At 38.5% G+C, this 16,848-nt stretch overlaps 1 protein-coding gene across 2 annotated transcripts in view; it reads left to right on the forward strand.

The window, feature by feature from the left end:
* Positions 1 to 16,848, forward strand: part of LOC146002528 (calcium/calmodulin-dependent protein kinase kinase 1) — a 596,212-nt gene that overhangs the window by 545,256 nt on the left and 34,108 nt on the right. For both annotated transcript variants that reach the window (XM_083140440.1, XM_083140441.1), the window contains 2 exons: positions 5,322 to 5,483; positions 9,826 to 9,936. In XM_083140440.1, the coding sequence (XP_082996566.1) occupies positions 5,322 to 5,483; positions 9,826 to 9,936 (273 nt within the window). The remainder of the gene's footprint in view (positions 1 to 5,321; positions 5,484 to 9,825; positions 9,937 to 16,848) is intronic.

Genomic DNA, 16,848 nt, shown 5'->3' on the forward strand with positions numbered 1-16,848 from the left:
AGCCTTTGTATCTGAATCACAATTATCAGAATGGTCACGAAGTAGTTCAAGATCGTCAAAAAAACTTCGAAAATGGACCGTCATTTGAGCTCGAGGGTGTTAAAGGGGTGCTTTCGTTACGATTCCTCAGACGTTGACACACTCGTTTTCATAAATTCTTCATATTCAATTCTACCAAAGTTTAAATACTAAGAGACATATGAAATCGTTTAGTATACACACAACATTGTAGAACGTTCTGCTTAACATAAAATGGCTTGGAGCACAATTCACATGACTGACCACTCGGCGCCACCATCGGCAATTAACAGTTACTCGCGGAGTCATGTAATTCCTCTGTCACGCACTATGATCATATGTATGATTTATTTTTTCCCCTTCACAAACGGGGTTTCCCCGAATGGCGCAGTGGTAGCGTCGTCGCCTTGTAATCAAGGGGTTCCTGGTTAGATACCCGGTGGAGGCACATATTGCTTCAGATCTCACTTTAAACTGTAGGTCTAGTCCCGATTAACCTTTACTGTGCATAAAGTGGACTTAAAGCACCAACTCAATCAAATCTCTTCACAAACTTTTGTATGGCCTCCCCGATGGCGCAATGGTAGCGTCGTCGCCTTGTAAGCAAGGGGTCCCGGGTTCGATACCCGGTGGAGGCACATAGTGGTTCGGATCCCACTTTAAACTGTAGGTCCAGTCCCGATTAGCCTTACTGTGCATAAAATGGACTTAAAACAACAAATCAATCAACAAACTTTTGTATGCAGTGGTTCTGAATCAAAACTTGCCAATAACTTTGGGATAACACTAACTTATAAAGAGGGTCAGTTTTTGTTTTGCAAAATTAATTAGATAAATGAACATTTTTAATATGAAATATTATTGAAATAATGATTGCATAACACTATTTTCTATGTACACAATATATATAGCTTACCTACAATCTTTGCCTCAACATTCGCTAAACCATGGAAAGACATTGCAATCAACAATGTTTGTTAGTCGTGTGTTATCCTCTATTGTCGATTTATTTTGTTAACACTATTTGTTGAGTGAAACACGAAGTAGTAGAACCTTTCGTTAACGTTAATTTCATTATATTTGATTCGGAACAATCAAAATATGATGTGTTCTCTTTAAATAAATGATACAATTGTAATATTTTTTGAACTGAACATGTACCTAGGTTAGGGTGACCAGATATTTGTTGACCAAAAAAAGTATAGTCTATAGGTTGAAGGTGCGCATGCACAAAACATAAAAAGAAAACGAAAATAAGGGTGGCTATTTGTTATTGCTTCTATTATAGCCCCTATCCATTCATTTCGAGAACTGATTTTTTCAACTTGTGACTAAAGTTGGATTTCAGTGGAATTCAAATCCTCACGTCGTTAATTTTTTGCTACAAAACGAGCCAAATTAAGTGGGCAAAGTCTGCAGTGTCAAGTAATTGAGCGTTCAATTTTGCCCTTTTCTTCTATCACAGGAAAATTTGTGCCCATGGGGATTAGATTCCACTGAAATCTCACTTCCGTCTAAATTTCGCATTGGCCCATTTAGAATCAACCCATTACAAAAAAGAATGGCGTAAATTGTTCAAACTACTCGTCCCTAAAGCAGGGTTGTTAAAAGTTCCGGCGTAAATGGGTTCCGGACTGTAAAGAACCTTTTTATCTGTAAAGTATTTCAATTCTCCAGGAACCTTTTTTCCGAATCATTTTTAACAGGGTCCAAGTTCCGTATTGAAATGAAACAATATGCAGCTTAGACTGAATTTAAATTGTGTGAGAGAAAAGGTTCTGGTCATGTTGTGGAACCAAGTAGAACATATTATAATGTTATAATTCCATGTTTGTCAATGGTCCAGGAATTTTAAATAAATTTAATTGCGGTCCGGGAGAAAAATCAGCAAGTACGCGTATAAATAGGTTGTAGACCGTAAAAATCTTTTTATGTTTCAAGTATTTCAATTCGGTCCAGGAACCTTTCTTCCGGTTTAATTTAAATACGGTCCAGGAACTTTTGTGGGGAATCAGTTTAAATAGGTTCAAAGTTCCGTATTGAAATGAAATAATAAGCAACTTGTACCGAATTCAAATTTGAAATAAAAAAAAAGTTTCTGTCCTTTCGCGGAGCAGCACCCGTTAGAATGTTTGAGGGTCTGGATCTTTAACAACCCTGCACTTAAGATCACCGGAAGTACCCAGAAAGCCTGCTCATCACTTTTTCATGGATGCCGCAAATTATAAACCCACCTTAAGTTGGCAACAATGCCGGTGTTCTCCGCTTACAGAGCTAGACAGAAATCCGGTAACTCCAGTCGCCCATTACGCAATCCAGTTTCTCTCACTGTTCATTGGTGGGGCCGTCTCGCGTCACTACTTGCGCAGAGACTTGTTCTCGTTCGCCTGGTCTACATTTAGCTGGTACGGGGTTTAGTAGGATAACTAGTCGGGAATTCTCTTTGGATTCCCAAAGGAAAAAGTGTGAGGTTGGTCGGTCAATATTAAAGCAAGCAGGTGAAAGAGAAAGCTTCCATTTTCTTGTTTCAGTTGTTTTTATTTTGTCTTATCGCCGCCCTGTGTGCAACTTTTAAAGTGATAAATAAATGAGAACCGGCTAGCTCGTGTAAACCGGTTTAGTTCTTGTTTTCGACGTTGGGAATGGTGGCTTCTGTTGTAGAACCGGTTTAGCTCTTGTTTACGACGTTGGGAATAATGGTTTGTGTTGTAAAACCGGTTTAGCTCTTGTTTACGACGTTGGAATGATGGCTTGTGTTGTAAAACCAATTTTGCTCTTGTTTACGACGTTGGGAATGGTGGCGTGTGTTGTAAAACCTTTTTAGCTCTTGTTTACTACGTTGGGAATGGTGGCTTGTGTTGTAAAACCGGTTTAGCTCTTGTTTACGACGTTGGGAATGTTGGCTTGTGCTGTAAAACCGGTTTAGCTCTTGTTTACGACTTTGGGAATGGTGGCTTGTGTTGTAAACCGGTTTAGTTCTTGTTTACGACGTTGGGAATGTTGGCTTGTGTTGTGAAATCGGTTTAGCTCTTATTTACGGCGTTGGGAATGTTGGCTTGTGTTGTAAAATCGGTTTAGCTCTTGTTTACGACGTTGGGAATGTTGGCTTGTGCTGTAAAACCGGTTTAGCTCTTGTTTACGACTTTGGGAATGGTGGCTTGTGTGTGTAAAACTGATTTAGCTCTTGTTTACGACGTTGGGAATGGTGGCTTGTGTTGTAAAACCGGTGTAGCTCTTGTTTACGGCGTTGGGAATGTTGGCTTGTGCTGTAAAACCGGTTTAGCTCTTATTTACGGCGTTGGGAATGTTGGCTTGTGCTGTAAAACCGGTTTAGCTCTTGTTTACGACTTTGGGAATGGTGGCTTGTGTTGTAAACCGGTTTAGTTCTTGTTTACGACGTTGGGAATGTTAGCTTGTGTTGTGAAACCGGTTTAGCTCTTGTTTACGGCGTTGGGAATGGTGGCTTGTGTTGTTAAACCGATTTTGCTCTTGTTTACGACGTTGGTAATGGTGGCTTGTGTTGTAGATAACAATCGCTGTTAAATGATTGAAATAGTACGTTTGTCACGTTTTATAATGAATGTTCTCCATTACACGAAGGCTATGTACAGTCACTGGCAATAAAAATTGGACACCTATATCCTGAAATACTGGTTTCCCTGTAAAGCGTTATGGGTGTTGCCTAACTCTACGGCAAGCTCTGCTATAGCCGTAGAGTTAGGCAACACACACAACGCATTGCAAGGAAGCCAGTATTTCGAGATCTATGTTTCCCATTTATACTTCCGGTGACTGTAGATACATTTCTTTCCAAAAAAAAACAGAACGTTTGCAATAGCTTACACTTGTGTGTAGTGTTACGGTTGTGTTCTAATTGCGAACAGTGCCTAAATGGTTCTAATTTCGAACACATAAAAGTGAAAATAATGTCATATGCTAATTGCGAACACGTGTAACTCAAACACCTGCTTCACCCTTTGCGTGTGGCGACGTAATCTTTCATTCGTATGTTAATATCTTGCAAGTGTGGTTGTTTCGAAAGTTGATATAATCGAAACAGAGAAAGGCAATGCGCGAATTAACGGGGGGGGGGGGGATTTTGGGGATTTCCCCCCATAAAACATTTTATCCCTGCCAGAGATGTTTTTATCCCCCTCAAAGAAAATGGAATTGAAACCATTAGTGTATCCTGTCTTAACTATGTAAGAAATATAATTGAAAAATATTTCCATGCCCAAAAAAGCCCAGCTGCTAAATAAAATCAGAATTACGGCACCAAGTGGTTAATACCCCCTCCCAAAGCAGAAAGCTTAATTCGCACAGTGGAGAAAGGGAAGTCTTGTACGTTGTTAGAAAACCGCTTTCTGCCAAAATAGATGAAACTACTTCAACAGGTGGCACGGGACTAGTAATGCAGTGGAGGGATGAGACCACAAAATCAACCCTGATATAGATAGACCACATTCACGAATGTCAGAAATACGATGCAGAAAAGTCTAATGATATGGTTCTTAGGATCGAAATTAACATGGAAGGTGTAAACCGGAAGAAGAAATATGTTTTATTAGACAAAAAGATAACGAGGGGCACTAACAAGTATGAGGAGAGTGGTGATATTCCTAAATTTTAAAGAACAGTTTCATATGGTTTGAAATTTGACTAAGCAAATTTTCATACTTGTATTATTAATTGACGAAGCTCTTTTCAGTTAAGAAGTGTGCAGCATGTATAGTCGCATAAAGAAATATAAATTGTACATAAATGACCATAACTCTCTAGCCTTCTTAAACCTGAAGGTTTATGGCTGCAGCAACACAAGCTGTGCTGGGCAAGATCAATCCAATCTTGTCCATCTCAACGTTATCCCTCCATCTTCGTCTTGGCCTTCGTACTGGTATTTTGCCATCAGGTTTCCCACCAAGAATCCTGTAATCGAATCGATAACATTTTTAATCGTGTCTGATTTTTTATGTGTTCTGATATGTTTCAATCTGAGCTGCAACTGGAACTTAGTCCTTTTAAAATTTCGTTTAAAGAACTCACGAAATGTGAGAGGAAGTTGTTGGTTCCAAGGTAGAAAAAATATGCTCGCAATTAGGACACAACCCTTTCAGTTATTACTGTGTTATTTGTGCTCAGGTAGCAAGTGTTCGCAATTAGGACGACACCAGTGTTTCATGAGGTACACAAGAAGACAATTTCCTGCCTCTGGGACAGCAGCTGGCAGACAATACAGCCTGTCAATGCTTTATGTAATATGACCTTGATTGTAATGTTTTCTGAGACTGTTCCTGTCTTTGCAGGTCGCATGGCGCCCAACAGGAAGGCCCCAGGGAAGCCAGGAATGGACAACCCCCTGGAGAGGTTGTACAGGGAGATAGCCATTCTAAAAAAGCTGGATCACCCGAACGTGGTGAAGCTGGTGGAGGTTCTGGATGACCCCGTGGAGGACAATCTCTATCTAGGTGAGTCAGTGGCGGGAGACACATTTAAAAATAAATGTATTTATGTTGCACCTCGCTAGATTCATGTAAGGTATATTGTTGCTTCTAAATGCCATTTCCGAGGTGCAGGGGACGGCGATAGCTATTCGCGATTAAATTATCCGATATGCCATCTGGTGAGATTTTCACGAACTACTGTTTGTAGGACACTATGCTATGTTTGTCATTCAAAGCATGGTGAATGTGCGAAAGAGTAAAGGCTACTGTTCAGTTTTTGGCTCTATATCGTTCTATGAGTCTAAACAAGTGAAACGTTTTCGTGTGTTTCCACCCCGTGGAATCAAGAAAATGAAATTTGTTAATAAATCCGGGAAAACAATTGATTGACAGGAGACTGGCATGGGGATAACACTGAAATGTGGCAAGGAAATTACGAAGAATGCTCGAGTCTGTTCACTTTATTTATCGAAAGATGATTATGCATTACCACGAAAGTAATTGTTACATTGAACTTTAAAAAAAAAATCGAAAAGTCATGAAGCGTCTTGCCCAATGCATCCAGATAAACAATGCATTATGTAGGAAATTTGAAACAGGTGAAAGTCGATAAGTGCAAGATGAAAATAGTTTGAGAATGAATTAATGTCTTAAATGTATAAACCTGTAAATTCTATTATTATTAAACCAGCCTGCCTCTTTGAAGGAAGAACTGCAATGATATGTTCGCAATTTTCTCCTGCTCCACATATTTTCAAGTACAGGTCAATTGCTTTATTTGCAAATCATTTCCGAGAGCCCCAGTTACAACATGATACAGCAGATGATGCAGATGATACAGCAATACTTTGGAGGACCAGTGCATATATACCGTAACATTCTCCTAGGAACGTGGGATCGATCCAGGAACCTTAATCGTCCTAGTGGGTGATGTAACTCAGAGTATCATTCATCCTCTGTAATACGAGCACTCGCCACTGACCGATAGCCTGACGGTAGAGTGCGAGAGGTGTAACACACACGCAAGAATGGCAAATACACAATCACTTGGGTTTTACACTTTCCAATCCGGATCACACATGGTTAGACATAAGGATAGTTATCAATGGTTGATGAAGATCTCGTCGTAGAGCAACTTAAACGTACAACTGTAAAAACGTTCCCCAAACTTCTGCTATTGCACCTATCTTTTCCTCAGGCAAAGACTGACTGCCTGCTTGATAACCCCCGACGATTGCAAAACTTCTAGAGCAAATAATATACAAACAGATGCGTATATTCTCACGTCATTCTCACGTCAGACCTATCCTCTTCACTCAGCAGCATGGATTTGTGCAAATGCGCTCAACTGTCACCAACCTTGTTGAACTAACGAATTACATTGCATCTAGTTAATATAATAAAGGACAAGTTCGCGTTCTGTATACCGACAAAACCCTTTAATACGGTTCACCACGACACCTTAATGCTGAAACTAGCCAACATAAGCCTTTCACCTTCACTCGTACGACTGCTCGCTTCGTACCTACAGAATCGCCGACAATATGCCATGTACCAAGCCCACAGGTCCTCTTATTACACAGCTAGCTCTGGAGTCCCACAAGGATCGAACCTTGGCCCCTTATTATATTTAATTTTCATTAACTACTTACCAGATGTGCTCACAAACTCTGAAAAACTTATTTTTGCCGACGATGTAAAATATTTAAAAATATCATAAACATCGGTAACTGTAACCAATTGCAAGAAGAACTTGATAAATTACTTAATTGGTGCGAAAATAATAAAGTTAGTGTTAACCTTAAGAAATGTAAAGTAGTGTCATTCACGTATAACATCTCTGGTGTGGAAATTCTAAGAGAGAATACCTTTACCGATCTTGGAGTCAATTTTGACCAATCATTAAGCTTTCAGTCACACAATGCGCGTATTCTCAGCGAAGCCCATAGTAATTCAGGATTCATAATGAGAATGGGCAGCCAATTCAGAAAGAGGGGAAGCTTTCTTGTTGCTATACTATGCGTTTGATCGAAATTCGAATATATCTCGGTTGTTTGGGACCCTCTAGTCAAGAAAGAAATAGACAAAATAGAGAAACTTCAAAATAAATTTTTGAGGTACCTGTTATTTAAACTCGGTGGTGAATATCCGAAGTTCACCTCGGGTGACACGTTGCGTGAAATGTTATGTGTTTCGTCGCTCGAGAAAAGAAGACAAATGCACCAATTGACTTTCTTATCCAAATTTGTCAACGGAAAAATAGATTCTCCAGGTCTACTCTCACAACTAAACTTGTGTGTTCCAAACGCTATTTTAAGACCCAGAAATAATCTCTTTAAAATCTCGCATGGAAGAACCAATATGGCAGAAGTTGAACCCTCTGACAAGGATGTGCAAGTTGTTCAACTCAGTCTCTAGTAATAATCCCAGTATTGATCTTTTCAGATTTAAAAGTCTCTGAACACAATGAAGTTTGTTATCACTAGCGTACCTAACACGCTCTGCACCTCCCTGCAACTTACAGTTCTGCGCCCCTACGCATTTAAAAAGAAACAAAAAAACTTTATTGTCTAAAATATTCTGCATTTATATTAGGTATTTACAAATAACAAATATGAAAATACATACATGGAATTTGAATATATTTAAAAAGTGGTATGAAAGGTAAAAAATTGTGTTACAATTCCAAATGAAAATACGCTGTTACTACAAAAATTACGATAATGTTAAATGCCCATTACCAGTCTTTTGCGTTTTTTGATGGAAGCAAATTCTTGTGCTAGTTTCGTCAAGTTCAGTTTTCGAGCACGAACGCTTTCAATGCTTAGCAGTGTTCTTTTGATTTCATTTGATTCTACATTCCGAAATGAAACAATTTCTGTAGCTATAGTGCAAGATTTTGTTCATATTCTACAAAAGAAACTTAACAACAGCACAATTTCACCAAACCTTGCGGTTAGTATAGGGGTGGGGAGGGATGAAAACGTTTCCAGCACATTTCCTTGCCTGACGTCTACCCTTCGGCGTCGTAATCTATGACTTGAACTATTCAGCTAATGAAGGTTTTCTTCTAACCTGGAAATTCACTTTCTACTTTTCTAGTGATTAACATTTTCTGTTTGCAGTTTTAGGGGAATAAAAATATATGTTTTGTTGAAAATACGACGAAAGGAAAATGTTTGTGAACTGTCTTCCTTAATTTTTAATTCTTACTGCGCCCCCGAATCTTGCGCGGGGGTGTTATTTACGCCACTGATTGTTATGTTCATAATCTCACCCTAAATTAGACATTATCTACATTTTTTACCTTATCTGTTATAAAATACTGTTTCAAATTCACTGTCGTATGTTTATCTCTTTGTCTTATTTGTGCAATTACTCAATATCTTTATTACACTACTACTATTTACATGTATATAAGCTGATTACTTCTGTATAACTAAGATTCAAATAAAAATTAAACTGTATTAATTCAAGCAATGTATGAAATCAGTCATGTTTATAAGTATAAGTATAAGTTGTAGATTGAAGTGACATTTCTTACTTGAGTTAATATTGATTATGTAGTACTTACTTTCTTGTTTGCATAATGCTCTGTGAACGCTGTAATTGGGCATGTGCCTGTGTGTTCGAAATAAATAAATACATAATTTAATTTAATTTAATCATCGTAATTCAAGCTATTAGCCAAAATCGCTAGAAAATTTACTTAATTTAAAAAAGTAACAATACAAGTTGACTGTCAGTTTTCGACGTCTAGAGAAAGGAGTGATATAGCAGTGTTGCCACGTGAAGGGAAATTTCCCTCGGAGCAGGCAAATTTATGTAGCATTTTGAGGTGATAAGCGAAAATAGATTTCATGAATTTTTCCACATTGCAGAGAATTCCCAAGAATTGGGTTTCGCGTATTAGATGAAAACTCCTTTTGAAGCATGAAATACATTTTCCCTTTTTTCTGACATTACTTGATTCATTAGAATAGTACGCGCTTCATATACATATTTGTTTTTAAAATGCCCTCTCTATTGCAGTATGCCTCTTTTATGTCAATTATGGGTATTATCAGTATTTTAACATGAATTACATTTTTTGTACAGTTAATTGGTTTCATTGATTTTAATGGAAACATAAACTAAAGTTAACAGAAATTTGTTTCCACTGAATGTTTCACGAAACCCTCTGAAAATTTTGGAACTAAATCAGTGGATACATATATGTACAATTTCATGATTTTATTTTGTAATACATAAGTTTGTGAAAAATCTAGAAGCGCCATATTTAACCATTGAGCAACTTTTAGTATTGAAATTTGTTGATGTTAAGTTGACAAGTAAAATGAGATTTCTCTTCCTTCTTTCCCCGCAGTTTTTGAGTTGTTGGAAAGAGGTGAAGTGCTACAGGTTCCTACGGAGACGCCACTCACTGAAGAACAGGCGTGGAGTTACTTCCGTGATGTCATTCTGGGAATAGAATATTGTAAGTACCCTTAGTTGTAAAGAACATTCGTAACAGTAGTATAAGCCGGAGACACATTAAACTCGTTTGTTTTCAAATAAAAATCATTGCTACTTACCTCATATGCATAGCGGAAGATTTTTCTTCCATGAGAAAAGCGTTATTTTTAACATTATAGTCATTTATTGGTCGTTGCTAATTCGGCGGGCAAATTTTGACTCACGTTGTCTATCGTCAGCTGATGTGCAGTGTTTCAAAACTTATGAACCGATAAATGCCGCACAAACTATTCACAAAAGGTTTTTAAGCGAAAATTGAGGCTAGACTCTACTTTACGTCCTTATCTTTGCGTTCGCGGTGCGCGATCGTGGTGCGGCACCCGGCATCTCTTCGGGTAAGTACCTTTTTCTTTTTACACTTTCTGTTCACGATAGCCCCACTAACCATTCACGGGGTCGAGGTATGCCTACGAGGTTAGGTTAGGTTCCATTAGCACTCATTTCACTCCTAAATATGTGCTTCATCATCTAAAAAATTCCTCAGTACGTTCAATTGCGCATATTCGGACAACATCGGTTTTTCTCGATTTACTCCTTCAGGAAATTTTTGCTCGCTTTGAGATTTACGTTGTTGAATCCCTTATAAAATAAGCTTTCCAACGATATATGACACGTATTCCTTATGAAAAGGACGTAAACTAGAGTCTTACCTTACATTGGAAAAAAAAACCCCGCTCACACGTCATCTTGTCAAACTTCCGCGTGGTTGCTACACTGTGAGGGGGTTACATAACCGAACGCACGGAACATTTGATTCACGTAGTCGACGGTAATGGCGGCACGAGCTATCGTACAACGGAGATGCATGATTGACGAAAATACCTTATTTACAGGCAAAATACGTTGCACGATTCTAAAAAACAATTTCCCCGGCTTCAGAAAGTCCTCAAGAACACAATTCCGTACTTTCTCGTCTTTTCTCCTGTAAATTTTAAGAAATCCGTCTCCGGCTTATACTACTGTTACCAGAACATTTAACCATTGCCTGAAATTACTCTCTCGCCTCTGCTCAAAGTCTAGCAACCAGAACTTCAGCTGAAACTGGTTCCATTTTTGAAGGAGATGGAATTAGCTGGCACTTTCTTTTCGTGAAAAAGTGCTACGGTCCTCGTAGCGCTGCACTTATCACCAACGACGTGGTAACACTGGTGCAACTTACCTTAGTAGCTCAGTAGAACATGATGGTGATATCTCAAGGTTCGGGTTGAGAAACTTGGTTCCTTCCCTTTTTCTCCATCTGCCAGGTGTGCCGGTTAATAATTCTTAATTGATCCGAAAGAAAACAAGTGTATCTGGGGAGAAAGTTAACAAATGCTTTATTCAAAGTATGCGTCATCACTAGCTATACATTTTGCCCATCTGTCCGTCAAATTGTGGACGCCCTACCAGAAAAATTGTTCACATTTTGAGGTAATCCAGTCAGCAAGCCATGGTTCGACATCTTCGTAATTGTTGAAGTGTTCCTGGGAAAGTGAGTGAGACCGATGAAAACAAGTGGTAGTCCGAAGGGGCTAAGTCTGGTGCGTATGGCGGGTGGGGCAAGAATTCCCAGTCAAGTGCAGAAATGGTGTCCCTGACGCCTTCCGCTGTGTGTGATGAGGCGTTGTCGTGCTGCAAAATCACTTTTCCGTGTCTTGTCGCCCAATCTGGACTTTTTCCATGGCATGAAGACGATCAGATATGGTTTGGCGACCAACATTTACCTTCTCTGCCAGTTGTTGTTGCGTTTGCGTATCGTCTTCGTCCAACAGTGCTTGCAATTCGGCGTCTTGGATTTTTTTCGGCTGGCCCGGGCGATCTTTGTCTTTCAAGTCGAAATCACCACTTTTGAATCGTCGAAACCAACGCACACACGCGTCTTGTATTAGGACATTGTCACCGTACGTTTCCACAAGGATACGATGGCTTTCACTCGCGTTTTTCTTTTGAATGGACAAGAAAACACGCAGGACGTGCCGCACATGCTCCTTATTTGGTTTGAAGGTCAACATGTTTCCCACACAAACCCAATATCACGATGACCCGCACTCGGTTGCACATCCACGGCCTTTTGACAGGTACTGTCCTGGCAACACACTGACGTAACAGTTGAGACTGTGCACCAACCCTTGCTTCCAGCGCCATCCAGCGACGAAATTAAGAATTATTATCCGGCACACCTGGTATGAAGTCCCTTAAGGTCCACGTGTTCACCCGCGATTTCGGTAGTCCAACTCGTATTACTACTTTTAAATGAAAAACCGGGATATATTCTGACTATAATTTATTAGAATGATGTATGCGTGTATATCACTTCAGACAAAATAAAATAAAACACACGTTCGACCGGTTACAGCAAGAGATGCGTAAGCTTAATTTTTCGGTTACGCGAAGCACATCTTTCTCCCTATCGTCTTACCGAAAACTCCCAACTGCTCTGTCAGGAAGTCGTTACTTATCTTCACTGACTCAGTGGTACCAGCTACTATAATTTTTAAATACTAGAACGTTGACACAAATAATGTATATATCCGAAGAGTAACATAATGAAAAGTACATTCATCTGGCACAGTGAATTTTGATAAGTGATTGCAACAATGCAAACGCAACGTGTAATCTTTTCACGCCACAAAAATTTAAACAAATAAACAATGGCTTTCAAAATAACGAAAGGAAAGAATGGCGTCTGCCAAAAACTTGAAGCTAAGATTAAATATCATGAATTTCACTAAAAATTAATAACTTCGGATTCACTAAACTAAATGAAATAAAACTTACACCATTCTTTACAACGTTTAAAGGCGAATCAAACTATTTGTGTTGTATATTATAAAAATTGCTTAAACTTTCCGCGATTTATATTTCTAAAAATGTTGGTGTATATAAAGTTGAGGACTAAAAGTGGTAAACGTTGTAAGTGCCAAAAGCGGAAGTGTTGGGAAATCGCATCGTTACGCACATCAGCCCGTACGAACATGCACACTAGTGACCTCTTTACACGCCCTTTGAACTACTTAGAGGGCTACCAGCCACATTTCACGTTTACTACATTATAAAGCATGGCACATTTCACAGTTTAACGTGGAAAACAGTATTTGAATTATTGAGGCACTTACAGCGTTTACCAATTTTAGTCTTCAGTTAATGATGATAAAGGCAGCCATATTAGGAAATGTATAAGTGTGACTGAAGACATGAATATAATATTTATGAGCTTATATGTTTAATTATTAACTGCAAAATAAGTGAAACTATGTGTACTAATAATAAAATTACATATATAATAAACATAAGAGAATATATTATCCATTATATAGTATTTGTTAAATAATAATATAACACAACGCAGTGATGCCAACTCGGGGTCATTACAAGAGGAAATTGAATTGCAGCTGGTTCTTGGGGCAAGGGGGGAGGTCTGAATTGAATTGCAACTTATTAACTTATTTATGTTTGGGATGTGACGAAATTGTTCTGAAACTTGTTCATGTTTTTATAGGAATCCTATTTCGAGAAATTTAGTGTGGCATGCAAACTGTGAGAGTATAGCAACAACTACCACATACATTATTAATTAACCATTATTTTTTTTCAAGAAGTTAACATTGAAGGTACTCTATTGCATGGAGAATAACGAAGTCATCAGGGAGGGAAATTCCTGGATATTGCATTCTCTATTTTGCTTACATTTTCTTATATTTTTGGAGATGAATGATTTATAAATATTCTGATGCTTCGAAAGACGTTACTGAATCTTCTCCCCCACACACACACTGCACATTTTTTCTAAATACCACAAGCACACAGTGGTCCTACTTCATACTGTAAGTCCAGTCCCGTTTAGCCTATTTATGCATAAAATTGGCTTAAGAACAAAACTCATTAACAATTGAAATACGACACTGTAGATCGTAAATGTAGCGTACATCCAGCGTGCTTATACAGGGTGTACGGACAAAGAAGTTAGTAATGAAGTGTGTTTTATACAGCGTATATTGATACACTTGTATGTTGTATTGTATCATCTGCAAATATGCTGTACAACGAAACAAACTGCCGGAGTACTAAGTGAGTTTGATTCATTGATTGATTGAATTGTTGTTTTAAGTCCACTTTATGCACAGAAAGGCTAATCGGTACTGGACCTACAGTTTAAAGTGGGATCCGAACCGCTATGTGCCTACACCGGGTATCGAACCTGGGACCCCTTGATTACAAGGCGACGACGCTACCTCTGCGCCACCGGGAGGCCATACTAAGTGAGGTGAGTGTACATAAAGTGTCTTCACACATTTCAATTATTAATAAGCAGAAAGTAATTGTTATACAAATAAACTGGTGACAATGATAGATAGAAAAGTCAAAAAGTTTTATGTCCTGTATCGGTACGCTTCTATATGTGCTCCTTTTGTCGCACTTTTGCCTGAAAAAAAATGTTTGCCACATACCCACAGAGACAAAAATCCAATGGGTTTGTGCCAAGTCAAATCCCTCCCCCCGGAAAGCTTTCAAAACACGACGAACGATGATGACGATCCTTAAGTGATGAACGTTGATGAGCTGAAAGCCAGAATAAACAACGCGATAGGCACTGTGGATATCGGCATCCTCACCCAAACGTGAGAAAAAATCGATTATCGTCTTGACATTCTCCGTGCGACAAAGAAAGCACATATAGAAGTGTACTGATACAGGACATAAAACTTTTTGAGTTTATCTATCATTGCCAGCAGTTTATTTGTATCTTTATTAATCTCTGATTTATTAATAACTATCTGATTACCCGGCGTTGCCCGGTATTTGTTTATCTCAATCTTCCATTAGACAGGAAAATACAGTGTACAAATTATAAAGTAATCAAACTTGGCACATATGAAAATTGCAATCGTGAATGTCACCAATTAGCTTAGCGACACCGAAAACTATGGATTACACACTAATATCGGTCGTTTTCGATTATTTTTACATGTCACCCCCTCCCCACCAACACTCCTACTGGTGCGACGGCTGTCTTACCTCCACAGTATTTCTTTCCAGGTTATACTTCATATGTGTACCAAGTTTGGTTGAAATTGCTCCAGGCGTTCGAGAGTTATGCCGTCACAAACATACATACATATATACACACATACATCCATATATATATATATATATATATATATATATATATATATATATTGAAATGTGTCAGACACTTTGTGTACATCGTGCATTGTAATAACCAGACCAATCACTGAAATCTGAAAATATCTGGCTCGCCCTAGATTTATTCCTGCGGCGAACATGTCAAAATCAGCTGCGCTGTTTTGCTACATTCGCCAATACCGCAGCAAATCGACAGATTTTTCATTATCGAATTGTTTGTAACGGTTTTCTGGAAATGAAATATAAAAATAATAACCGAGTGTGTTCCCTCCAGATCCGTCCGCTTGTTTCTGTCCTAATCCCGCATTCCTCGATTTAATCGTTTAACTAGGAATAGGGGAACGAGAAATGTCTGAAACAAGCCCACCTCGCCGTAGGTTGAGTTTGTTGTGCTCGTTTTTTTTCCTCTCAGCTCCAGAATCTGACAAAACTAGATTTTTTTTTTTATATTTGAAGCTGAATAAGCTTGAAAACCTCGTGGAATATCGGTGGTAAATTTTCAATTTTGCAAGTTGTAGTTCGCTTTCAATGGCGTTCTACAAATCAAATGTCCAGAAAATTCATGTGGTTTCAAAAAGGAAATTGAGGAGAGAGAGGAGGAGACAACCCCGGTTACAAGTTGCCGATTCTTAGGCGCGCTTTAGACGAAAGCATTTTCCTTATGAAAAACTAAATATGCTGATGAAGGCAGTAATTTATTTTATTAAAAACATAAACTAAACGTAACGTTTCAACCTTCTAGCAAGGTCTTCTTCAGACTCTGTATCAAGTACAAAAGTAACAAGATACAAAAACAGGGTATTATATATACACAAACATTACTCCCTCCAGACTATTTAGAAAGTTGTTTGGAACTTTCTAGCAGGTGACTTTCACTTGCCAACTTTACTTTCACCTAAAAGGCTAAACACAATTACTTCCATATAGAATGTGGTTGAACTTTTAATCTCACGCTCTTTTCCCTTCATTTTTCTTCCTTCTCCTCTCCTCTTTCTCTCTTGTCCTTTCCACTCTTTCTAACATCTTCTTCCATTCTTTGTTTAACTTCAGTCCCCCATTCCAGTTCATTGTGTCTTCTTCACCTTTCTTCACAAAGAATGGAAGAAGATGTTAGAAAGAGTGGAAAGGACAAGAGAGAAAGAGGAGAGGAGAAAGAAGAAAAATGAAGGGAAAAGAGCGTGAGATTAAAAGTTCAACCACATTCTATATGGAAGTAATTGTGTTTAGCCTTTTAGGTGAAAGTAAAGTTGGCAAGTGAAAGTCACCTGCTAGAAAGTTCCAAACAACTTTCTAAATAGACTGGAGGGAGTAATGTTTGTGTATATATAATACCCTGTTTTTGTATCTTGTTACTTTTGTACTTGATACAGAGTTTGAAGAAGACCTTGCTAGAAGGTTGAAACGTTACGTTTGGTTTGTTTTTAATAAAATAAATTACTGCCTTGGTCAGCATATTTAGTTTTTCATAATCATGGAAACAAGGCTTAATGGTGTTACATTTTCCTTAACATTTGTGCCATGACCAAAATGCTACGGTATAGAGAGGATAGGATAGGCTCGGTCCGTAGCATTTTTCGTAGCGTAACCAATCAGAAGCAAGCTCTAGGTCACGAACGCAGGTGTAATGGCGGCCGCGTGAGATGTAAAAAATGTATCACTTCACATTTTTAAAAGACGATAACTATTCAACCGAGAGGAATAATGTTTCCTATAAAGAGGTTTTAGGTACAAAGCAATGGCGCTGCTTAAA

The sequence above is a fragment of the Lepisma saccharinum genome, chromosome 18, assembly GCF_977018435.1.
Source record: "Lepisma saccharinum chromosome 18, izLepSacc3.1, whole genome shotgun sequence".
Lineage (NCBI taxonomy): Eukaryota > Metazoa > Arthropoda > Insecta > Zygentoma > Lepismatidae > Lepisma > Lepisma saccharinum.